The following is a 26077-nucleotide window of genomic DNA, read 5'->3' as shown; positions in this document are numbered from 1 at the left end:
CGTGCAGTGTCAGTACATGTTGCTGTGTTGTCCTCAAAAAAGCAAAATTCTTGCGTTCCCTGTGTGCCTCAAAGCGCAGTTTGGGAATCAGAGCTCTGTACACCGTCTGATCTCATCAACCTTTGCTCACTTCCATCATCCCAGTGGGACCCATGTCCACAATTTTCTGCTAAAATGCCCCAGCACAACACTTCACAAGCAAACGCAAATTGATGGCAATATTTATATTTATTTTTGCAATGCCTTGGATAAAAACCATTTAAACAATGTTGGGTAAGGTGTTATTCTCATAAAAACATCTCTTTCAAAACAAATGCATTTCTATTTTCCATAAAAGTTAAAATTACATGCTAAAACAGAGTTAATCATTGAGATAACACAAAACAATATCAGAAGACTGTAGAGGAAGGCCAGGTAATGAGCTGCACCATTAAACTAAACAATTACACAGAACTAGAAAACTGACTCAGTAGTAAAATATAAAAATCTACAATTATAAATATAAATTTGGTCCATGGAGACACTAGAGCAGTATTTACAGTAAGTATCAGATTATTTCTACTTTAGGTGAATACTGCAGTTGTAAAATGTTGAATATCATAGGGAACACGGTGTTTTATTTACAATCTACTATATTAAAAGTTACAGTTCTAGCAAACCTGATGATTGCTACAAATACAGCTAAAAATTTGACACCTAAAAACAAACATGTTTTATGTAGTTGTGAATTCCTAGTATCTATAAATTGAAATTTTCTGTTAAAATCAATATGAAAAAAATACAAGTCCGTTCTTAGAAATACTGGAAAATTCAATTATTTTAGTTTAAACACAATAAGTGAATTACAAGAAGTTTCGCAAAAAGGCACACATTGTTAATGATGTAAATTTGGCAGCAGAATCCTATGTCATGAAAGTTACTGTCAGGTGATGGGAAGTAAACAGAAAACAGAAGAACTGAACTGACTTTCCTGTCTGATTTTAGAAAGAGGAAAACAATGCTCAGATGTAGACTTCTCTCACCCCTTTCTGGGTTAAACTAAAGACTCCAGGCTCTCGGCTATATTGCCATCAGGCAACGCAGCGCCATTACTGTCCAGAGAGGTGGACGGATTCTCTTCCTGCCTGGTGCTCACGAGGCTGAGGACTGCTTTGTAGAGAAACTGATACTGCTCCTGGAGAACAGAGAATGGGAGGTTACAAACAGGAGGCTCAGAGAAGACACGTGTTTGTGTAAAGAAGGAATGTTTTTAGTCACACTTCAGCACTGTTCATGGGCGGGCAGTGTGTGAAGGGCTCTGTTATACTCAGCAGAGGTACACAATCTATATTAATGTCTCTTTCTGATTAAATTTAAAGTAGTTTTTCAATTAGCCAACATTTATTGACCTAGAAAATTGGCCCACCTACATTGGCTAATGGGAAACACTCCATTCTTATTCATTTACTTCATAGAATCACAAGGGAATGTGACAGGGTTCCGTTACTGATTTATCAACTTGCGTGTAAAGCCTGTGGCACTAGGCACCTGTAACCCACTCAAAAATAAGCTACTCATTCTCCTTTCTTGAGCTGCTAGGCAATCCACTGGGTTTGTCTATGGAGAGATCTGAGATCACTGTCATCTCGGGGACTCATAGAGAATGCAGGCCTTTCACAAGATCCACCGTTTACCAAGTGTTCTTCACACTCCACCAGCCTGACCGGTTATGCCCTGCTGCAAGGGTATGCGTGTGCCCTGCTGTGGTCTCAAAGTAGAGCCACACAGAAGAATAAAGGAGTTTTTCTCTTACAGATGTCAACTCTGGTGGTGGTGTGGCAGAGGGAAAGCAGTTGCAGAGAACGTGAGCCAGTGACTAGCATCATAGTGGAAAACTATTAGGACTACATGTAAACCAGTGCATCATTAACTGCATTCAGGAAACGGGTGAAAGTTCAATCTCTGGAAAGCTATTTCTCATAGGGCAAGACTAATACAACTCAACTGGCCTGAATAAGACTTTTAATAGGGGTTCCTCTAAAGTGCATGTGTGCAAGGATTACCTCGCTTTCTGGACAACTGATCTGGGCTAAAGCTTTGAAGATGCACCCTTGATAAGGCCCTTAGACACGTGCAGACCAGGGAGCCGGAGGGGAGCCTACACTTCGATGTCCACCTGAGCTCCTCCCATTGGGGCATTTGCACTAAGTTCCCTATTGTCTTTCCAGACCTTGTTTCTACAATAACAAAAACTTTAAATTATTTTCAGAGTTGAGACTTCTCTCTCCAGATGTGCTGTGCCTCTTTCTTGATTGTACGAGTCGCTCCTTCTTTTTAAAAGTACCCGAGAATTAGCCAGTTGTTAAGTTCAGAAATTGAATGTGGCTCGAGAAAAAAGTGAACAGGTCCTGGGGCTGGCCCCGTGGCCGAGTGGTTAAGTTCGCGCGCTCCGCTGCAGGCGGCCCAGTGTTTCGACGGTTCGAATCCTGGGCGTGGACATGGCACTGCTCGTCAGACCACGCTGAGGCAGCGTCCCACATGCCACAACTAGAGGAACCCACAACGAAGAATACACAACTATGTACTGGGGGGCTTTGGGGAGAAAAAGGAAAAAATAAAATCTTTAAAAAAAAAAAAAAAAAGTGAACAGGTCCAGCGTCTAAATCTTTGAGGTCTGTCTTCTGATTGTGCTGAGGCTAGGCAGAACTTGAACCCCAGGAAAACAACTATTTATTTTGTTGGATAAGTCAGATTAGTTAGTGCTTCTACTGAGGCTATTTTTCAGAATAAGTCTTGCAAAAGGCACGCATGAGATTTAAAATTTTCTATCCATCAACTTTCTGGAAGATAAACTTTAAATGTTTATTCTTTATTGTTCCAGTTTTATGAATCATGGACTGAAGTACTTGTAATTCAGCTTGAAAAAAACTGCATGCTAATGTTATCAGCCAATGTGATGTTTTTTGATATGTGATAAAATGATTTTGGGAGCCTCTGGGAAGTAAGTAGGACTCTTAACAGTGAAAAGTCTGGTTCACTGCTTTATTACTTACAACGTCAGCAAAGACTCCTGGCCTCATCAAATTGATCATCTTGGCTACCTGGTAAACATCCATGGAATTTTCTTTTTCTAGTTGGTGCATAAGCGTTGTCAGAGCACAGAAAGTTCCTGCTGTTACTCCTCCATGCCTTGAAGCAAAGGGAAGGGACAAAGACTCCATTCAGATGTATCACACTTTCACATTTGGAACTCACAGAGCATGCAGCCTTGACAACTTTGCAGTAAGAACACTGAAATTTTCAATGAATTGTCTTTCTTTACTTTATTGCACATAGAACTATGGTTTAATTTGAAATATTGGCTAGTGTTATGATATAAGTAATGGGATACTTTATAAAAGTTTAATATTTGTTTACGCCTTTGCTATTTTTATACTATGGAAGGGGCTGGCAATAAATCAAAATGATCTGACTGAGGTTATGTTACATAACACGTATTATATATAATATGCATATAACATATAATTCCAGCATACGCATTTTTTATTTGTTCATAACAGAAGACTGGAAAGATCTATTGGATAAAGATTTCTGTTTCTGGTAAATAAAAAATAAATCAATTTTACTCCTATTCCAGGAAATGAGTGGCTGAGAAATGTCTCTCTGGTTAGCACCTGTAAAAACTCAAGTCCTGAAATACTGACTCATCACACAAAGTAGTCTCAGCATACAATGTAAGAGCAAATTCTTGATCGAGTACTCGTCTTCTGCCTTCAACAGCAGCTCCAAGAGAAGTGAAAAATCTATTCTGTGTTAACCTTGTTCATAAGAATTAGACAATCCGCCCTGGCTGAATCACCACAATTGGTCTAAAGTATTAGTTAGCACAAAGACAAATGAAATATACACACACCCAGAGCATGCTCTAGTGTGAAATGATTTAAAGAGTAGAACTTACTCATCATGAACAATCATGGGCCCATCCCTGGTGGCAGCTTCTTCTTTGATAATACTTATAAGTTCAAAAGTTTTACTAATGGGACTATCTGGATTTGGCCATCTGGGGCACTGAAAATGCCTCACTTCAAGTACATAATCATCCTATAAGAATGAAGAAAAATTAATGTTTTTAAAAGAGTCATATTGGTGAGTGACAGTTTATTGTGAGTGGAATAACTGGGGAAAATCAGGAATTACAGTAAAGTAATAAAACCAAACAGGCTGCACGAGTGAGCAGCGTAGTTGCAGCCCGACCGCCGTCATGAAGGAAGGAATTGCTGTGATGCCACGTTTACCAGGTGTAGATGTAGTCCCTTTTTGATTCTAAAAATAAAACTTGCTTGTGGGTTTATCATGCCAATCAAGCCGTGGAAGGACGTACCAAAGGTGGGTCTGTGCCGCTAAATTTGAACTTGTAAAAAGAAATCTTTGGTGTTAAAATTTGTCTTAAAATAGCATAGATTTTTTCAGATAGCCATATTACTCAAGAATAACTAAGGGAAGGACAAAATTGCATGACTCGGTGGGGAAAATGCCGGCGAGGAGGGCAGAGATCCAGGTTCCCATTCAGTCCCAGCTCCGATTCTTGCTTAAGTGACTAAACAATCTATGTGACTCTAAATCCCGTAAACTCTGACCCCAGTTTCCTCAAGTGTCCTCAGTAAAACAGGACATTTAAAACTAAGTATCAGAACCTAAATTTTATATGGAATTGCAAAAGTCCATAATAGCCAAGATAATACCGAAGAAGAAAAATAAGATAGGAGATTAGTTCACCAGGTATCAAGAATTATTATAACCTATAAGAACTAAGACATGGTGGTTTTGGCAGAGGGATGGACAAAGAGACCAAAGGAGTAAAACAGAGATCCTAGAAACAAGCCCATCCATACAGAGAAATCTGGCTTATGAATAAACTAGTATTGGTGATCTATAAATGACGCTGGGACAAAGGTTATTCACATGGAATATAATGAAATTGGACTCTTGCCTCACAAAATATAATACAAAAAATCAATTCCAGGTGAAACTATAAAAAATTTAGAAAACAATGTAGGACAGTTATCCTTATCATTTCAGAAGGGAATTTTTTAAGACAATAAATGATGGTTTCCTTGTAAGAGTGGAAAAGGAAAAGATTAATAAATTCATATGAATTAAACTTAAGAAGTTTTATTCCCCAAGAAGGATCATGAAAAAAGTAAAATTGTCAAATCACAAACTGGAAGAAGGTATTTGCAACGTGTGTAGTTGACAAAGGATTGGTATCTAGAATATAAAACAACCTCCAATAAATCAATAAGAAAATAATAACAATAGAAAAATGGGCCAAAATCATGACCAGAAACTCCACAAAAGAGGAAATAAAGATATTTAACTTCATTTGCAACAAGAAATGAAAATTAAAACCAGCATGAGATGCCATTTCATCCCCACCACAACACTTGTCAGGAGGTAGAGATGCCAAATCACTCATGTATTCCTGATGGGAGAGGAGACTGGCAGAACCCCTTTGGAAAATAGTTGGTATTACTTAAAGCTGAAGAAAGTTGAAGATGCTCATACCCAGTGATCCAGCAGGGGAATTCCCAGGTATACACAAGAGAAAATTTCCCATGTGTCTAAATATATTCATAGCAGCACTGTTTGTAGTAGCAAAACAAAACAAAATGAACAAACAAAAACGAGTAATAACCCGAATGTAGAAGGAAGAAAGTAATTTATAAATTGGAACGCTAAACAGCAGAAATAAATGAATTTGAATTATACTCAATTACATGGGTAAATCTCAGCAACATAATGATGAAGGAAAGTAGTATATCTCTGAAAAATACACATAATTTATATGAAGTTCAAAACTATTCAAAACTAAACAACGTGGTGTTAAGAAATAGGCAAATGGCAAATTTATAAAGTAAACCAAGACAGCAAAAAACACGGTTCAGGAAGCAGGTAGGAAGGGATGGAATGGGATGGGGGCATGTGAGGGACTGCAAAGGTAAAGGCTGTGTTCTTTTCCTTAAACTCATTTATTGTATTATTTTAATACTTTGTACATATTTTATGAACATTCTTTTAAATCTATTCAATGTTTCATACATTTTAAAAATAACTCTTATAAAAATAAAGAAATAAAAGCCCCAGCTCCTGATTTCAGTAGTTTACGCCAAATCTCCTGGACACTACAACAAATCCCGATCTATTTAGCGTATACTTTCACCCCTCTACCAACCTCAAATGCTGTCGTATTTTGGGGGGAAGTGCTTATAAATGTTTGAAGCTGTGCAACTGTCCACTTGAGTCTTCCTTTCTTGCCTGACCATTGTTTAGAGGTACTGCCCATCTTTATGTTAGACTCCTGGGTGATCAAGGTGTTCACAGCAGCTATTTCCATAGAGGAGACATACAGAATTGGGATCTACCATGAATGCTTATTCTCTAGTTTATTTTCTGCATAATACCAGGAGAAAAATTGTGCTGATTACACAAGCCTAAGCTAGATATTAGACATGATCAGCAATCAAGATAATGAGTACGACAAGATAATGGGTATCTAATGATTATTACTCTCATAATAAGCTTTTTACTAACTGGGGAGAATGATGGGAGGAGGGTACCAGAGAGGACAGATCTGAATGGGTGCTTCTGAAGTGTTTAGGGAACAACTGGAACGGATGGAAATTGGGATGGAATGTCAAATGCTCTCAGGGAACATAGTATTCCTCTTATTTCTGCCTCTCATTTTACAAATAAGGAACGTAACTCGCTCTCCCAAGGCCACATTGTTCATCTGGGACTGGAATCAACATGTTCATTTTTTTGTTTTAATCAAGTAGGAAACGATTCTATTGCTATATTGTTTGCATTATTATTCTATTTGCATTATCAAGTTTATATGTTTTGGTCATTCAAATATTCTGGAGAATAGTAAATCTTACATACTGTATATGGTTTACCAGTTTCAGAGTTAGAAGATAATAAAGTGAAAGATTTAGACCATCTAAAAGAGGATTTAATCTTTTTCTGATTGAGAAGGTACTCTGAATCTCACCTGACTTATTCATCATTATTAGTATCTTTTAGTATTTTACTGTAGCGGTACAGTAAATTATGTGCTGTATTATAATTATATATACAATTATTGACAAAGAATTCATATTGATGCCCTGCAGATAACCAAGAATTTGGTAAAACAATCCTAGTTTATTGTATTACACACTTCCAAAGCATTTCTTCACTTATCAACACATTGTCCATTGTCCAGAGAGCAGTGAGCTCATAATGGTAGGAAATATTTCTCTCATTTTCTTTAGGAGAATACAAGGTAAGGACTTGCTTTAAAACATGAGAATTAGGATTAACGAAATTATCTTTTTGTTGTGTTTATTTTCAGTTTCAGTTCTATCAGCAACTGCTTTGAGTAGAAGAGAAAATCTTTGATTTCCCGTGTGTGTAGAAGAACGGTGAAGTTTAGTGATGACCGTTTAATGATTCGGTAAGATTTTGAAAATGAAAGTGACAAGTACACTAAAATTGATTATTTGGGTAATCTGCCTCAATGTGTAAGAAATCAGATTTCTTCTTTTTATTTCTAGAAAAGATCCTTAAATCAGCATATATTACACATGTACTTAAGATGAAAAGTTTGTCACTTAAATTTTGTCCATACCTGTGTAGCTTCTAAGATAAAATCTTGAATTACAAGTTTTTCTTCATTAGACAAACATTTGTGTTCTTCAGCCATAAGAGTAACCTTAAAACTCTCACAATTTATAGGCTCATCTTTATTTGGCCAGTAAACAAATTCATCTTCTGCCTGGAGGATTAAATACCAAAGAAGATTTTAGATTTTAATAAAATGTCTAAGTCAGACTGTGAAATGCAGTTAACTGGTTGTCATAGAAAATTCAACTCAAAATCTTTGACTCTCAAAATTTACTCAAAATCTTAAGCCTTAAAGCAGACTGATGTGCAGAATAAAATAACACACTTAAGAAATCAAACTATTGCTTTGTTAGTTTGCTTTCTTAGCTTATCATTAACAACAGTAAGTTGTTGCTTCTATAACTGATAACTAAGTAGAGAAGATTCTAGGGATTTTAAGGGCTAAGCAATTTCCAACGTCATTTGAAACGGTCAGTCTAACTTTACAGACAAGACGTGAATCTCGAAGTTAAGTACATATGCAAGGGCTCAATGAAATAGGTCTTCTTTTTTTTTTTCATATTTCTATGGATGCCCTCACACTGAGGGAATCTTCAAATATCCTAACAAGTTCTGTTAAAAAGAAAAAGTAAACACAAGTATATGGACTGATTTCATTCATAGTTGCAATTCTAATTTTTCTTAAGAAATGTCATAAAATACTTAAATTTAAGTTAATTTTAATCTACTTTTATTTAAAACTGTTGTTTGACAGTTTCAGACCTGAGAGATTGCACAACCAAATCAGGCCTCATAGTAGATGAGGTGCAACTCCAGTGACATTAGTTTATTAATTGAAAAAAAATTACTTTCTTTGTTTGTAAGCTGGACTTCTGGCTGTTGTGACCTGCTATTGCCTCTGTAAGGAAAGTACAAAAGTGATTTGAGGGACTTACCATGTTTTGACCATCAGGAAGCATAACCACTAGCTGGGCATTATGGTCCCAAATCATCCTCCAGAAATCCTTAATGGTATGGAGAAGGGGATGCTGGGTGATGATGAATTCATTGCTCTGATAATAACCCTACAAAACCAAAGAAAAGATATAAGGAGCCCTGACATATGACTTGAAACATTCAAAATACGTTTTTAAGTTAATGCACCTTAAGTCAAGGCAGTCTTTATTTCTAGACTGTGTTTATAAATAACAATGTGATTACCATAGCCAATGTTTACAGGCTACCTTCTCTATGCCAGGTCCAGCACTAAGCATTTTCTTCTCTTTAAGTCACTCCTGACAGCAGTATTATGAGATAGGAACTGTGATCTCCATTTTACAGATGATTAAACTGAGGCTTAAGAAGTTACGCGTTGTGCCCAAGTTCACACAGCTATCAGCTCCAGGAGCAAACTTATCAAAATGGCATGTGGGCCATGTCTCCTACACTAGATGAGAGTGGAAATCTAGAGGTCAGTTCGTATTTCTCACCTCCCACAAGGCCCAACAGCAGAGTGCCAAATTTCATACTTACTGGCATTGGAACACCTTTGGTGTCTAGACACCTCGGCTGCCTCTACAGGAGAGGAACCAGGGAGGCACCTTGCAGATTTTGCTGCAGAAACCTGGAAGCTGGTGCCATTGGGTTAATAATGATTTCCACATTGCTGCTTACTAAAATCATGCCTCATTTAGCCCCTTCTGCTCTGGGGTCTCTCAGATCCCATTTCTAACCCCTGTGGGCTCGTTTGAAGCGTGGCATGTATTGATATGCCAGCACCACACATCTCCCTGTTTCGTGTATATTACTCAGTATTTTCTTTCATGGATAACTGGAACAGTGGTTTTGGTATGGGAATTAGGACTTTTTCATTTGAACCCAAGCTCTGTGACTGACTGACCCTAAATGGAAATGAAGGCCACATGACAGCTACTAAAGCACTCATCCTTCTCATAGAAGATCTAAACGCAGAAGGGAAGCACTGTATCTTCAGAAATCCAGGTGCCCAGTGAGCCCAGTTTGCAGACTGAGAACTGTGCTGCAAACCTGGAGAGGTAATGCCAGTGAGACTGGGCTTTGCTGAAGCTGGTGTGTCCATGGTCTGCTCAGGGAATCTGCCTTGGGAAACGAAATGCAGCCTCTTAGATGGGTGCCTGTTTTGTATCTATTCATCAGTCCTGAACGGTGAGTTTGGTTTCTGCATCTACTCATTTGCCTTTCTTGAGGTTTCTCCAGTCCCAGACCATAAAAACATCAAGAGATGTGATTTTACTTGCTCCTGTGGGCTGTGGGCCTGCAGATTTGACTTATGTCCACCAACGGTGCTGCCCATGTCTGCAGTCACTGCTTCAGTCAGCCCACTCTGGTTTTGGTACTGGCAGGCACTCTCCCCAGTGACTTCTCCGACTTACCATGATGTAAGAGGCGTTGATGTAGTCTGTGCCTTCCCCACTCAGGGACGAAATGCCAACCCTTGATCTTTCCACTGGAACACAGAACACTTGTGGTAAACAACCATGCTCACAGTGCTGTACGTCTCCCCTCCACCCCCAAATCGCAAAACGTAAGCGCATTTCTCAAGTTGAGTGTCTCTGACCTTTAAGCTAATTTTTCTATGGTATTTTGCATCTTTAGATGAGACTTCACAGTTTAAAGTCCTTTTTAACATTACATTATCAGGAATAATTAGAAAAATATGAATGTACTACTTTTGTTCCAAGATGTACAAATATTGTCAAGTTACTTACAAGGCTTCTAGGATTAAAAAAGTTCTTTTTCCAAGATTCAACATAACCTACCAGGGATGATGGAAGAAGTTCTGTTCTTTTCCCTGTTGCATTGCTTTAGGGCTGTAGAATAGTCACTCTGCTGGATATTTGATTGACTCAGGAGCTGAGAAAGGGAGTCAAAGAAAAATACACATTATTTCACTGAAGTCACTCAAATAGTCATACACACAAACACACACACACACATAGACACGCATGTGATCCAATCAAGATAAGATACTGAATATAAATATACACACAAACACACACACACACATAGACACGCATGTGATCCAATCAAGATAAGATACTGAATATAAATATATATGCCTATATTTTCCAAGAATTCCCTGAACTAAACTTTGGTTTAGGGAACTCTCTGGCACACTTATGTTCTACACCAGGGAAGCTGGAGGAAGCAGAGATCACTCTAGGTTGACTTTCGGCATGGGAGGATCCTCCTCCTGTCCTCCTCTGTGGGTGTGCACCCTCCATTTCCTCCACCTAAATCTCACCTACACTTGGGAGGTAAATTGCATGATATGTGCGTATGCGCCTGGACATATATATGTATATAGTTGGATTTATTCATTCTTTCAGTACTTCATTACACGAATAATCTACTTGCTTTTTATCTATTCCACAATTAGTAAATGTTTGGGTTATTTCCAATGTTTTGCTATTTCCAACGTTTTAGCAATAACCATCCCTTGTATATTTCTTAATGTGCACACATGTAAGGGTTTCTATAGAGAATTAAGAGTCATCAGTGTTTAATTTTTGACAGACTGATAGATGAAAAATGATATATCATGGTTTTGATTTGCATGTCCTTAATTATTGTGAGACTGTGAACTTTAGTGTTCATTAGCCATTTAGATTTCTTCTTTAATGACTGCCTTTTCATATTTCTACTTCATTGTCACTTATTAATTTGTAGGGGCTTTTGACATCTTGAGTGTAAATCTATACTCTTAAAAAGTTGCCAATGTCTTTGTTCTCTTTAACCACACAGACACTGATAGCCAATTTATTAAGTTTTTCTTTAAGATTTCTGTAAATTATGTTTTTATTTAAGAAGCCATCCTCTACCCTGAAGTCCTCAAAAGAAATTTTCCAGTATTGTCTTATAATAATTATAAAACTTTGCTTTCATCTTTAAGTATTTAATCCACGTTGAGTAATTTTAGTGTTTGAGGTGTGGTAGGGACTAATTTTACTTGTTTCAACATGGAAATTGTCCCAATATCATTTATTGATTAGTCTGTCCTTTCCTCACCAGTTTGTAATGTCATACCTATCACATAACAACTTCCACATGCGCACAGTTTCTCTGGCTCATTTGTCTGTTTTTCAATATTAATTATTATATCTGCATAACAAGTCTTTCATATACATTACAGCAAATTTCTATTTGTTATTTCTCATTTTGCAGCATTGCTTTGGATGTTTTTGGCTCTTTGCTTTTCTATGTTAATTTTAAAATTAGTATCGAACACAAAAGCCTGGCATGTGATAGGTATTTGATAAATATTTGTTGAATAAATAGACACGCAATTTATTTTGAAGAAATTTTTCTATGGATAAACGAATACCTTTTCTTATAGGACAGTACACACACACACACGCACACACCCCCTACCTTTCCCTAGTTAGGACGTTAACAGGAAACAGAGTCAACCGTCTCTCTTTTTAACTGGATTCTGACTTCATAATTGATTTTTCCATTTCCACCCTGGGTTATTCAATATTAGCCATATCAATTATTTTCTGTAATTGTTTAGGGGGTAAATGATATTTAAATGAAAATTCTGTTGAAAATAGGTAACATATATATATTTTTTTAATTTAGGGAAAAGCTATCCTAACAACGTGATGTTAATGTCGTGTATTTATTATCTGTTTCTGGAAGCCGAACTGTGCACTTTTTCTCTCGTTAAAGCATTCCTTCATGACTCAGATAAGCTTGGCTGAGTAAAACATTTATGTTTTCCTGACAGCAGGTTCTAAGTTCACCATTCACCCCCTAACCTTTCTCTCAATCCTCCAAAAGCATAAAAGGTGCTGAGAAGGCAAAAAGTCAGACGGAATTCATAGTGACTAATATCTTCTATGTTGTAGGCTGGGAGAAAAGAGAGAGAAAAAAATGCTATCTCAAGGTTTGTTAACTCTCTTGGATTTTTCCAGAGTCTTACACATTCTTCCTAGATATTCCTTCTTCAGAAACTGTCCCTGTTTCTCTAGGAATCCTGGGAAGTAAGAGGTTAGTATAGGAATAATGTGGAGCAAAATAACATAGCCTCCCTTCCTCTGGGAAGCCACAACTCTGCAAATCCCCCCAACCCAGCTGGCAGGTCTGGTAACAGCTGTTTTCTGAACTCTTTGCTGACTGATTTCTGGAAGTTAGAGGGCTGGGGTTGCAGGAGGTACAATATCAGACAAAACACGCTCTCCTCTCTAGCTCACTGCTTCACGACAGGGTGAGTGGGAGAAACTGGGGTTGAAGAAGCTATTGTTGTGGCGTGGCCTATTCTAGTCCTGGGGCTTTAAGTGAGATAGATTTTTCCAAAGAGTAGCATGAACAGCCTGAGCCATAGCACTCATGGTTAAGTGGTCTGGTTTTTTCAAAGTAAAAAGAGCACTTACACAGTCTGTATTATAAGTTCTGCCTGTTCATTCTGTTAAGCTCTGTGCCCTCCTTTCCCAGACCAAGTCTGCATTTATAAAAGTTAGTCTAGGGTTTCCAACAACTTTTCTTCTTGCTACTCAAAATTAAGCTCCTTGAAATTTACCACGTGGCTTTGTAGCCTGTTGTAAAGAACAATACAAAGCCACTTGCTTACGGTGCTCTCAAGCCGTCCGCATGGCCTTGTTGACTCAAAAGAGAAGATGTAGGAACATTTGATTCTGTGGTGACACCCAAGAGGCTCCCAAGAGAACTCACCTTGAATTGTTTCTCTAGCTTTGTTTTGCCTGTTGGTCCAGGAATGAGGAGCGCATTCACATAGGCATGAATATGACTGTCTGGCACCTCAGTTTCTTTACTGAGAATGGCTTCAACCAGTGCATCATGAATGAAGACATACTGTTCCTGGGAAAACAATGACAATAAGGAACACTACTTCAGGTTTTCCTTACATGTCTGTAGGTAAAAAAGTGGAGAGTATCTTCCACTGACAGACAAAAAAGAGTTTTACAAAATGGGAGGAAACCCACAAATGCTTGCTTACCAGACCTGGCAGGAAGTCAGATGGAGGAAAGAAGGAGGTCAAGAGGGAGAAAAACTCTTCTCATCCCTCCCCCCTTTATTTCTTGTGTATTGATAGTTGTGAGAAGGAGGAGGAAGATTCTGGGAGATGAAGCAAAGCCCTCTCTGTCCACCCTTGAACCTGAGACCCTCTTCCACATTTTGCACAAGGACTTCCCTAACTTCTTTACTTCTGACGGGTCCTCCCCTTCTGTCCATTCCAATTCTCCTTTTCATCAGTCATACATAGTTTAGCACAATTATCTATACAGTTTTTAATAGTTATCTTCTATTTCATGTACTATGGGGCTCTTCCCTTGTCTTCTCTGACTAGAATGACATTTCCTTGATAAAATGAAATTTAGTTTGGTTTGGTTTTAAAGCCCACTCAGTCATACGTTTTGGAATGCTTTCATGCTGCTAGCCATACTTTTCAATTTAAATTCATTTTTATTTAGAAATAGTGAAAATAAAACACAGATATGTAGACTTTGTCCTGTGTTACAGATGGGTAAACTATATGGGCCTAAAAGGGGAAATCATTTGAGCATAATTCATATTTCTAAAATATGGAAATGAATCCATTCATTCACTATCTGTAGGAAAAAGGAGGATTTTGCTGGCAGGGATGGGTTTTGATCAATCTACTTACTCTTTTTTGAATCTTTTCTGTAACCAGTGTCATTTTTAAGACATTCTCCATTTGGTCACAAAATAGACAAAATTTAGCTGGCCCATCCATGACTTGTATGCAAGTACCTGGTGTTACAGGTTAAATTGTGCCCCCCCTAAAAGATATGCTGTAGCCCTAACCCCCAGTACCTCAGACTGTGACTTTATTTGTAAATAGGGTTTTTGTAGATGTAACTGGTTATGATGAGGTAGCGACTGTTGTCTTTACAAGAAGAGGAAAATTTGGACACAGATACAGACACACAGGGAGGACAGCTATATGAAGATGGAGGCAGAGATTAGAATCATGCTGCGACATCCACGGAATGCATGGGACTACCAGAAGCTCAAAGAGACAAGGAAGGGTCCTCCCCTAGAGATTTCAGAAGGAATGGGGCCCTGCCAACACCTTAATTTTGGACTTCCAGCCTCCAGAACTGTGCGACAATACATTTCTGTTGCTTTAAGCCACCCACTTGTTAGTACCGTACTACAGCAGCCCTACAAGACTTATTTAAAGGGTAATCCAAATTCTGGTCTATCCAGTTTTAGCATTTTAGTGACATTTCCAATCTTAGATATACAAAATTATCCTTTTCATCATACCTCAGTTTGCACCAAATAATTTCTTTGTGAACGAATGTGTTTTAAGAAGCCAAAAATGTTGACAGTTCCCTCATGTTGAATTTGCTGCAACATGCTGTCTAGCACAATATATGTACCTGTCCTTCCAACTCCAGCACTGAAGGGAACACAAAGAGAGAACTGTTTCAATATCAAGCATAAAATAAACTTGACGATGGGTCACTACTGGCTGTCTTGTACCTTAAAATAAGTTCTTTCCCCAAGCAAATGAGCTGCATAACAACTAACTGAGCAGTCCAAAATTGTAAGCAGTGTAGTAGTTAAGCACCATGCTTCAAATAACAAAGTTTCCTTTTTCACTTTTTGCTAGAGGTCAAACTGCAAAACAACCTATTTCTTTGCCTTTTTATTAACTGAGGTAACACAGATTAATAATATTATACAGATATCAAGTATACATAATTATAATTTGACTTCTGTACATGCTTCATCACGTTCACTACCAAAAGTCTAGTTCTCATCTGTCACTGTACAAACGCACCCCTTTCGCCCTCCCCCCACCCGCCTTCCCCTCTGGTAACCACCAATCTGTTCTCTGTATCTAATGTGTTTGTTTGTTACAACTTGACTATTTCTGTTGGAGATTTTTAAATTTTCAATATTTATATTTATTATTCATTATATATTACACAATGAAAATGTTATGTATGACAGCATAACAAATAGACATTTAATCTGAGAAAAATGAAACCAAACTCAGAAAAGAAAAGGTCCCTGGGTCTGTATTGCCAGACAGGCATGTTTGTAAAGGTTTCTGCATTAATGGGAAAAAGAATTTGATAAGGCTTTCAGCTAAAAATATCATTTCAGTGAGATTGTGAGGAATAAAGCATAACTTCAGTCATTTCTAAAGGACCATTATCTATCGACTTCTTCAAAGCCTCTACCGGAGGGAAAGAATTCATAGACAGGGTTTCTTTTCAAATGCTCCGACAAGTAGGAAGTGCTAGAGAGGAAAATTAGTACCTGCTCTGCACAATACGCTGGTCCTTCTCCATTTGCTAAGAAACAATTCCTGACCTTCAGAGCTATTTTTCTTGCATTTTCCTGTTTCCTTCAGCTTATCTTCAGGTTAACAGATAAAAAAACTCAAGGTAGGTCTCTCAAACTTTGTCTGAGGATAACTCCTCAAATAGGTAATTAGAACGTGTCAGATAAGCTGTATATCAAAGGAAAACACTTGCTTCTGTAAAAACACAGACAATGCTTTGACAAAAATATTGCACACAGAAATGCATTTGATTTCTGTGGTCATAAAACTTGGCACAGAATAAGCAGTCAGTAAATGTTAACTGCTATTTTTATTTTCACTGAAAAATGTTAGACTAAAACTCGTAAAGTATTTTTCTTTTTCTTTAAAATATCATTATTTGGAGGCTGGCCCCGAGTCTGAGTGGTTAAGTTTGCACGCTCCACTTTGGTGGCCCAGGGTTTTGCCGGTTTGGATCCTGGGCATGGACACGGCACCGCTCATCAGGCCATGCTGAGGTGGCGTCCCACATAGCACAACCAGAGGCGCTCACGACTAGAATATACAATTACGTACTGGGGGGCTTTAGGGAGAGGAAGGAAAAAAAAAAAAACCAAAGAAGATTGGCAACAGTAGCTAGCCCAGGTGCAAATCTTTAATTAAAAAAACATATATATATCATTATTTCTATTCATCAACTCAGTCTTGGATATTAAAGTTCTTAAGCAACAATGAATGGATAACACATTCAATATTATATATTAGAAAGAATTCAGGAAAATGAGAAAGGGATTTTGAACCCAAACTGTTTAAAAATGACTTAAAAGTATTTTACCAAATTCCTCACGCTCTGTGTGCTTCAGTCTCTTTAATGTAAACCTGGCATAATAACTCCACAAGCAACTATGAACTCCTAGGAATGGAGGTTGCATCTTAAACATTTTTATCCTATGACATTATGTTGTAATGTTTAATAACAAAATATTGTTCTACTTGCCTCACACAGTTAATGAGTTGAAATCTAATTCAACAATCAAATAGAATAATAAATATGATAAAAATACCTAATGCTTTGAAATATTCAGCAATCAAATTCTGCATCTGGCATACTCATTTCCCAGTGATCGATATTTATGAAAATGGATATGTAGTTTCATCCCTCTCACTTCATGAAATCACTTCCATTTTGGCAAAACCTTTGTTCCACTGATTCCCTTTTTGTTAGCATAAGCAATTCTGTGGGTTTAGAAACTCGTCTCTGAGACTCACCTGCAGTGAACAACGACAGGCCCCACTGCATGGCGCTTGGCATGGGACGCCTTTCTCACGAACGTCAGCACGGGCAATGAGTACTCTGGCACTCCCATGTCAGGCCACTGAGTGTAGTGGTACTGTGTGACTACACGCCCACTGGGTCTTCCTTTCTGGGAGCCCTAGAAGAGTCCAGACAGCCAATAACAGGAACATACACATGCACATGGGCACATATGCGTGTGCGTGCATGCACACACACACACACACACAGGGTCCTTAAATATCAACTCAGGATTTATAGCTTGATATTGGTGTTCCAGAATGAAGCAGAAAAAGCACACTATCATTTGTGATGGCTACTTTATGTGTCCATTTGGCTAGGCTATGGTGGCCTGTGGTTTGGTCCAACACCAGTCATACCAGATGTTGCTGTCAAGATATTTTTTACATGTGATTGACATTTAAATCCTAGACTCTGAGTAAAGCAGATGGCCCTCTATAATATGCGTGGGCCTCATCCAATTAGTTGAAGGCCTTGAGAGCAAAGACTGAGTGTTCCTGAAGAAGAAGGAATTCTCTTCAAGACTGCAACACAAAAACCCTACCTGTTTTTCCAGCCTGCTGCCCTGATGAATTTGGACTCAAGACTGCAACATCAACTCTTACCTGATACCCAGGCTCCTGGCCAGCCCTACAGATTTCAGACTTACAGTGCCCACAATTGCTTGAATCAATTCCTTAAAATCTCTTTCTCTCTCTTTATAAATATATATCCTATTAGTTCTGTTTCTCTGGAGAATCCTGACCAATACAGCATTGTTCTGGTTCTTTTGCTTCCATTATGTCAATCTCCACTATTTTTAGTTGAATGTGCCATTATCCTATGGGGCATCATATCCACTAAGACCATGGGCATCGTGACCAACCTAGCTCCAAAGCCTCAGCTGGCATTTAGAGACTTGAAAGAAACCTTTGAGACTGAAGCAGAGCTGTGATAAGAACTCTCAGTGCCTTTAGTTATATGTTTTTTACCCTGTCTTGGTTATACCACCCACTCACTTAAAAAAGGACCAGATGGATCACTCAGTTGATGATGTCCATCCTTTGCTGACCCACCTTTTTTATCTTTGTGTTTCTTAGAGTAAAATTCCTCACAGTATAATAGGCAAGCATTTGAACACTCTTCTGTGTGACTAGGAAGTTCCCATACTCTTCACTACCATCGGCAGGCCAGTACTGGTCACACTTTCTCTGCAAAAGAGAAAGAAAAGATGCTATTTCCATATTTCAAATGTGTGACATAAGAGTCATCCCTGAAGTCAGTAGGGGTCTGAGACCGTGAGCGGAATGGACTCCCTCACTATTCTAAATATTTTCTTTCCCTCCTAAATGATTACAGATTAGCTGTAGAGGAAACCAGGGACAGAATCACAGAACTGAAAGGGACTTGAGATGATCTGGTCCAAATTTCCCCCTTTCAGATGAGGAAAGTGAGGCCAGATGTACCGAGTCACTGGAGAGCCAGCACTAGAATCCAGCTCCTGCGAATTAAAATCTATTTCACCCTCCATTGCTTTTCAATGAGCCCCTTTTAATTTTTCTCATAGTACGAGGACTGTATTTAAATAGCAGATAGCTTGATTTATAGTAAAACTTTTTGATCTATAATGTTAACAGTTTCCCTTTAACTGTCATACTTCCTAGAAATGAATCCTGACTAGCTTCCATAACTTTTGCTGCTTCCTAATGCCGTCTCTATTAAAAGAAATTTAAAGCACCTCTAATCACTCTTTTAGGGATGACACAATAGGTTACCCACATACCCTTCCTTTCTCCACGAGGTTTGTTATCATGACGATAACTTCCACATTATGCTCCCATATCATTCTCCAGAAATCTTCAGCTGTGGATTTCAGTGGGCCTTGGGCAGCAATGTAAGCTTTTGGTCTGTTGTAGCCCTAAAGAAACAAACGACAAGTGTTTCTTTGTAACTGATTTGTACACCATTTTAAATTGTACAATACTTAAATTTTTACGGTCAGCACATTTCTTCTATAGAAAACACACTTGCAAAGCTGAAGAAACTTGATAATACTAGCAAAGACAGAAACTCTCCTTTAACCATGATTTTTGTAAAAAGAAAAAAGAGCTCTCTTTGCTTCAACACAATTGTATGCACCTTTAGTCCAAGTGCATTTAATCTAAGTCTACATACTAGGCTTACCAACTGGTCCTTAAATGTGCTGCTTTGAAAAGTGTTTGAGGCATTGGGGCTCAGTTGTCTGCAACAGTCAGGAAACCTCTGGTGTTGTCTCCTTACCGCCTCCTTGGTGGGACTGGGCAATGCTAATCATTAATAGCTATCCTTCCCTGAGCACCCATGGTTAGCCAGGATGCTTTACAAACACTAATTCTAATCCTTAATCTCTCTGCAAAATGGAAGCACCGTCCCTGATTTGGAGATGAGGAAACTGAAGCTCAGAGGCGTAAGTGGCTTTCCAAGCTCCCTGAACTAGCTAATGGGAAAACTGGGACTCAAAACCAGTTCTAACTCCAAAGCCCATATTCAGTGTGACATACATATTTCCTCATCTGGAAGCACGAGGTGGTTGCCTATAACAAACCCATTGTATACTTGTATTTGGTACTCACTGCTTTGAATTCAGTGTCCCACACAGTGCAAACCTGAAGGCAGCTAGACCGCAAGGTCAGTGTCAGGAAAACAACTGAGTTCTGTTGACATTCAACTGACCACGGTGAAAAACCAGTAAGTGAGTGAGTGGTCTACAGTCCCTGAAGAGTTCCAATAAGTTCCACAAAGGTAGGTATCTTGAGGAATGTCCAAGAGGATAAAGGCTGATAACTGGTTTACTGATCACTTTTAGCCAGTACTAGCTTGGAAATTTTTTCAGTCAGGATTTATTGATCATCTGCTATATATACAGCATTGTGCTAGGAGCTGTGGGACATTCAAAATAAACACTGGTCCTGCCCCTCACATTTAAGGAGTTATAAACCTATCTGAATATATATATTCTGCCTTGAACGTACAATCCCAACCTGAATTCCCTCTCTCACCAGGGAGATAAACCAAACATAACAGCTTGAGTGTTATTCAATCTGAAATTGTTTAGTCACGGGATCTCTTACTGCTGATTTGCATTTTTTATTATCTATCAATTAAGCACTAGTATATGTATGGCACAGTGGTATAATAAATTCATAGCCTAAAAAAATTTGTAGTCTAATATAATTTCTATAAACATTTCAATTAAAACATGCTTACATCAACATAATTGGCATTGATGTAATCAGTCAGTTTGCCATCTTTTTCAGCAAGTTGTGCAAGCTTAACCCTACTGTGATCATCTGTAATAAAAAAAACAAAATATTTCACTATAGCATGGACTACTTTTCAGCATAAAGGTCATTTATATTTACATAATAATTTATCAAATACAATTAAAATCAATGCAAAAACTATTTACTAGGCTTTTGGGAGATACAGAGATGACAAAGATAAAGATAAATATAACAAGAGCCTTCACCTTCAAGAACTTTTCTAATGTAGAAGGTGAGAATGGACATATATTCAGAAAGGAATGTTCAGGTGTCAAGAGGGAGCTACAAAGTACTAGGGGGATATGAAGGCAGAAATCGTGTTGGTTTGGGAAGACAATAAACGTTTTCATAGAGGTCGTAAACCTGAAGCTGGTGTCTTAGATGGGTTTCTAAAGGTGGATCCTGGAGTTGGGAACAGTGGAGAGCCATTGACGGGAAGAGAAGAGTGACGGGGAGTCTTAGGAAGCTAAGGAAGGATGGCAGCATATACACTCTGAACAGGAGGCTGATGGAGGAAAAGTAAGTAGAGAAGGAAGCAGAAGGGACCTAGGAAGCTTCTGTGACTGGTTACAGCAAACAGCTCTTTTAAGGGAAGAACCTCCAAGAGAAACTACTGCAAAGGGAGGCAGAAGAACAGATGCCCAAGAACAGAGGGTGTGGATCCTGCACTGTCCATTAAAAGGGGAGGAAGAGTATGGTAATTTATACATGGTGTACTGCGGTAATTCAAATGTGCTAAAATAAGAAGTTTGGGATTAACTTCAGTTCTACAGAAAAACTATATTTACTTGTGGGAACTACATAATAAGAAAGAAAGGTGTTACTAGAAGGAAATTTGGTAGCTTCACAGGCCAGACTATTCTTTTTAAGGATGAAGAAGTGAATACAGACCGAACCATGACAAGTTAAAGAGAGATTCTGGGACATTGATACTTCGGTGACAGTAGTAGCTCACAAAGGTGGAGGGAATTTACGTCGAAATAGATATATGGCAATGGAAACACGGGTTTGGATACCAGGCTGACCTATTTTTGTATGTTGGTTCTAATATTTTTAGAAGAGTTGTTACTGGGTAAATTTTCTTGGTTGTTTTTCTCCGTCTCTACAACAGGACTGTTATTACTTATTTTGCCAGGTTGTTTCAGGGATTAAGTGAAATAGTGCATTTTCAGTGCCAGGTACAGAGTAGGTGTTCCACAAATGTTAGCCTCCACCCCCTTCCCAATCACCTGGTGGGTATTTTCTGTTTAGCTTGTAGAGGGAATAGTGTAACCACCTCACCCTGTCCAAGAAATAACTGAGTTTTTATGTGCAATGAGGAAAGTTGCTTCAGTTGAGGAAGACAAACATGAAGCAGAGCATTCTATTAAAATATAAAAATTGGGGGCCACGTGGCCTAGTGGTTAAGTACAGCATGCTTCACTTTGGCAGCCTGGGTTCAGATCCTGGGTGTGGACCTACACCCCTCATTGGCAGCCATGCTGTGGTGGCAACCCACATACAAAATAGAGGAAGACTGGCACAGATGCTAGCTCAGGGCAAATCTTCCTCAGCAAAAAAGTAAAATAAAATAAAAATTGGTGTAGGCCCTGTGGAAAGGAAGGTGGCACCTATGCAAACTATTTAGAAAATGTGATAACAAAAGGGAGGAGAGGGGCCGGCCCCATGGCTGAGTGGTTAAGTTTGCACGCTCCGCTGCAGGCAGCCCAGTGTTTCGTCGGTTCGAATCCTGGGTGCAGACATGGCACTGCTCATTGAGCCACGCTGAGGTGGTGTCCCACATGCCACAACTAGAAGGACCCACAACTAAGAATATACAACTATGTACCGGGGGCTTTGGGGAGAAAAAGGAAAAAATAAAATCTTAAAAAAAAAAAAAAAAGGGAGGAGAGTGCAGCTTCATTGGCTTCCAGAAACTAGAATGGAACCAGAATTTAAATAACCAAGCTGGTAATACTGTGTTCATACAAATCTAGGGAGCCTACTGAATATACAAGGAAGGATATAAGTAGAAGTTTTGGGGGGAGAATGAAGGTGGATTTCAAGAGATGGAGGAGAAAGGAAAATAAAAGGGAACAGGTGTAAACAAGAGGTGCTCTAAGAAGATAGAAAAACGATGGTAATTTCATAGGAAAAAATAGGTAAACTCGCATTCAAGAAAAGAGCCAGAAAGTTGCTCATCGAGGAGAGGAAGAGAGAGAACAGCTAACAGAACAAAGGAAAAGAAGGAATAAAAAGAATGAATCCAACTAACTCTTTATAAGAATCCTGAAAGAATGGCAAGAAAGGGAGGAAAACGGTAGAAGGAAAAATAAAGTCTAAAGAAAATCTCATTTGGTTAGTAAATTCACATAAAGTAGGGAGATCTCAAGTGAAAACAGGAGTATGGAATACAAACAGTGACAGAAACCATATGAAGACTTACAACCCATGGGGCCTGAAGAAAGGACTGGATTAAAATTTGAGTTTGTTCTGTTTAAAAGAAACGATGTCATTAATTGCAGAATGTGTTTAAGTTGGGGTGATGTAACAGTCTGTATTACCTAACACTAGCCTTATTCCTGATACAAAGGTCCTGAAAGAGCTACACTGAGTCGGCTATCAGAGGACTTTGGGACATCAGTTAAAAGCAGGCAGTGACAATGACCACAAAGTCAGAGCTGAGTGAAGGACATACTTACAGGCAACGATATTTATGTATCGGTTCTTGTGCTTATTGTCTGGGTGATTGGAGCTGTCTGCTGTGATACCTAAATCAACAGTACAGCTCTGCACTTCCTGCAAAGAAATTGTACGTGCAACATTTTAACACACATCCTTTCAAACAAAGTGCCTTAAAATATAATAAGGGAGACAAAACAAACAAAATAATCTATCCAAAAAAAAATTTTTTTTTTACATGTTACAACTATTTCTTGGCTAAAAAAAAATGCAGTGAAATAATGCCTTACCTGGTAAAACTCTTTCAGTGTCTAATGAGGGAATGAATGCCAAAAAAGTAAAGAAACCAAATTCCACAGCACACGACAAATGAGAAAAAAAAGCGTTCATATTAGGTTTACAATGGAAAACTATGATCATGCAATAAATACATTTGTCAAATACTAACTAAACAGAATGTTTCAAACAGTTGCATGCAAATCAAAACTTCTAACAATTTGGAACCTTATACTTATGTAAAAGGAAAAAATAACACTTTTAAACACTTTTAAAAGGGGACAGTGGTATAATAATATGATGAATTTTTAAAACGGAGATGAGAAAAACCACATATTTTATGACACATTTTATCATATGAGTCAGATTTGCTAACACTCAAATATAATTTTATTTGACCACCACAGCACTATTTGAAACTCTGAATTAGTGATACACATTTTTTTTTGTTTACTATGAGTAATTTTAAAGAGTAAACAGCTTCCTATTAGGTGGTTTATAACAGATTTAGAACTGTCAAAACATTAAAAATCTACTAAAATTTTTTATCATATATGCCATTTTGGGGAAAAAATTTAGATAACATTACTTTCTACATATTTAATTAGTAGATCTCTTTTTAATTAAAACTTCAATGGGTAGAGAAAAATTATTTCTGCTGATTCTCTTTTAAAATGAATTTAAATCCTTTCAGTGATGCTGTCTACCTAAACATATTAGTTTGGAATTTACAATTATTTAGTATTAAGATGATAACATGAAAGCCTCATCATTTTAGAGAAAGTACATAACCCAAATATGAATCTGATTCATCAGCAAATGGCCCAGCCTTTCTCCAAACAAGCTTTTAAGGCCTCTTTCCCAGCAAGTCGTTCTGACTCTAGATTTAAAAACAATTTAATATATGAACCACTTAAAAGGTATAGCATTATTAGTCATTAAGCTAATTATTAAGTTAATGAAAAGTTTTATTGAATCAGACTGTGAGTTAAAAGCAATGGAATTAAAAAAACACTTTTTGAGTAAAAATGTGAAGTTATTTTATTAATTTAATTATTATGAACTGTTTAATAATGTTCAAAATGATTTTACAGTTGTCAAAACTGTGAATCTGCCTTTGTGCATATGCTATCAGCAACTCTTATTATAAATTGTATATTTTTCTTATGGTTTTTTACCCCCTAAGGAAGATTCGCCCTGAGCTAACATCTGTGCCAATCTTCCTCTATTTTGTATGTGGGTTGCTGCCACAGCATGGTGTAGGCCCTCGCCTGGGAACAGAACCCAGGATGCCAAAGTGGAGCACGCCAAACTTAACCACTAGGCTACGGGGCTGGCCCTTCCTGATGGTTTTTAACATTTGGAAGATTAGACCTATCCTTGACATATTCTCTCTCTTTCAATTACAATTTTGTTTGATGTATGCCTAATAGTTTCTATGAGTTAATACTGCACCACCCAGTAATCTCTATTGTGGTAAGAAAAATTAATTTGATGTTTACATATGTAATTTTTTATATATTCCACTTTACTTGACTAAGTAAGGAAACCTCACTTGACTAAGTATACCTCACACTGCCATCACAGTCAATGTAGCTATGACTTAGATTTCTGTTAAGATTAAATGAACTGGCTTCTATTATTTTTAATTTAGTGAAAACATACCACATTTCATTTCTATTTCTTTTGATTTCTTAAAGCTTTCTAATCTACAGCATTTTCCTTCTCTAAATATGTCTTGGTTGATATGACTCCTGGGAAGTAGTTGCTGGGTGCACTGAGGATGGTGGAAACCCTCTCACAGGGATCAGAGCTCAAAGTGCTTCAAAGAGGGACGTCCAGAGGGCAATTTGGGGTTAGGAGAGGGGGAGCAATGTGATGCTTCCTAGAGGGGAGAGGCCAGAGGGGAGTGAGGAGCCCTTGATTGCTGGCATGGAAAGGACGTGAGTTTTAAAATCATAGACCTAGGTTTGAATTCCAGCCCTGCTACTTATTAGTTGCTAATTAACTTCTGTGGAAGTTGATTTCATCAGTAGTATGAACAGAAATAAATACAAATAATTTCCAAAGTTGGGTGAAGGTTGAATGGAGAAGCATTTAGTCCAATGACTGGCATATTACGGAGGGCTCAACAACGGTCACTTTTATTTTTTGTAGTTGTTATTATTAACTCTGAGCTTACGGCACCCTATTTTGAAAAACCTGCTTAACTGATAGTTCAGTGGGCCATGACAAATTTGCAGTAAATTTTTATGCCCTTCCTAACAGTATTTTACTGAATATTACTTGAAAAATTTTCACTGATTGTGAAGTTCAAATGTTTTTTGCAAATGCATATTTTCTTGAGAAGATGGGATTTTACCTTGTATAATATTTATTATACCTTGTATTATAAATGCTTCTGCATTTACACTGCTGTAATACTTACAATTAAGAGTTTATATGTACTTTGGCTGAAAAGCATGAAATTTAGTAGTTTAGTATAATTTATATAATTTAGAAAATTAAAAGGAATCAGTGTACTAATTCAGATTTAAAAAAAAGAATACTGAGTTCTGTATTTTACAGGAGAGAATTAACAATGTTTTTGATTTTTCCACTAGTATAATTTGGCTTTTA

At 37.9% G+C, this 26077-nt stretch overlaps 1 protein-coding gene across 4 annotated transcripts in view; it reads right to left on the bottom strand.

The window, feature by feature from the left end:
* Positions 1–209: 209 nt before the first annotated feature.
* PTPRZ1 (protein tyrosine phosphatase receptor type Z1) overlaps positions 210–26077 on the bottom strand; it is a 177244-nt gene continuing 151376 nt past the window's right edge. For 2 of the 4 annotated variants that reach the window (XM_044760653.2, XM_044760730.2), the window contains exons 16-30: positions 23473–23493; positions 23203–23299; positions 20466–20548; positions 19003–19137; positions 18296–18430; positions 17195–17358; positions 14917–15052; positions 13336–13482; positions 10422–10515; positions 10035–10108; positions 8580–8708; positions 7649–7795; positions 3938–4080; positions 3033–3168; positions 210–1174 (exon numbers count right to left, since the gene is read on the bottom strand). In XM_044760653.2, coding sequence (XP_044616588.2) covers positions 1034–1174; positions 3033–3168; positions 3938–4080; positions 7649–7795; positions 8580–8708; positions 10035–10108; positions 10422–10515; positions 13336–13482; positions 14917–15052; positions 17195–17358; positions 18296–18430; positions 19003–19137; positions 20466–20548; positions 23203–23299; positions 23473–23493 — 1782 coding nt within the window. In that variant the 3' untranslated portion in view covers positions 210–1033. The remainder of the gene's footprint in view (positions 1175–3032; positions 3169–3937; positions 4081–7648; positions 7796–8579; positions 8709–10034; positions 10109–10421; positions 10516–13335; positions 13483–14916; positions 15053–17194; positions 17359–18295; positions 18431–19002; positions 19138–20465; positions 20549–23202; positions 23300–23472; positions 23494–26077) is intronic. The other 2 variants (XM_044760686.2, XM_044760777.2) reach the window with 1 other exon arrangement.

The sequence above is a fragment of the Equus asinus genome, chromosome 1 (genome assembly GCF_041296235.1).
Source record: "Equus asinus isolate D_3611 breed Donkey chromosome 1, EquAss-T2T_v2, whole genome shotgun sequence".
Classification (NCBI taxonomy): domain Eukaryota; kingdom Metazoa; phylum Chordata; class Mammalia; order Perissodactyla; family Equidae; genus Equus; species Equus asinus.
Note: the sequence above shows the minus strand (reverse complement) of the source record. Positions and strands in the feature narration are given on the sequence as shown.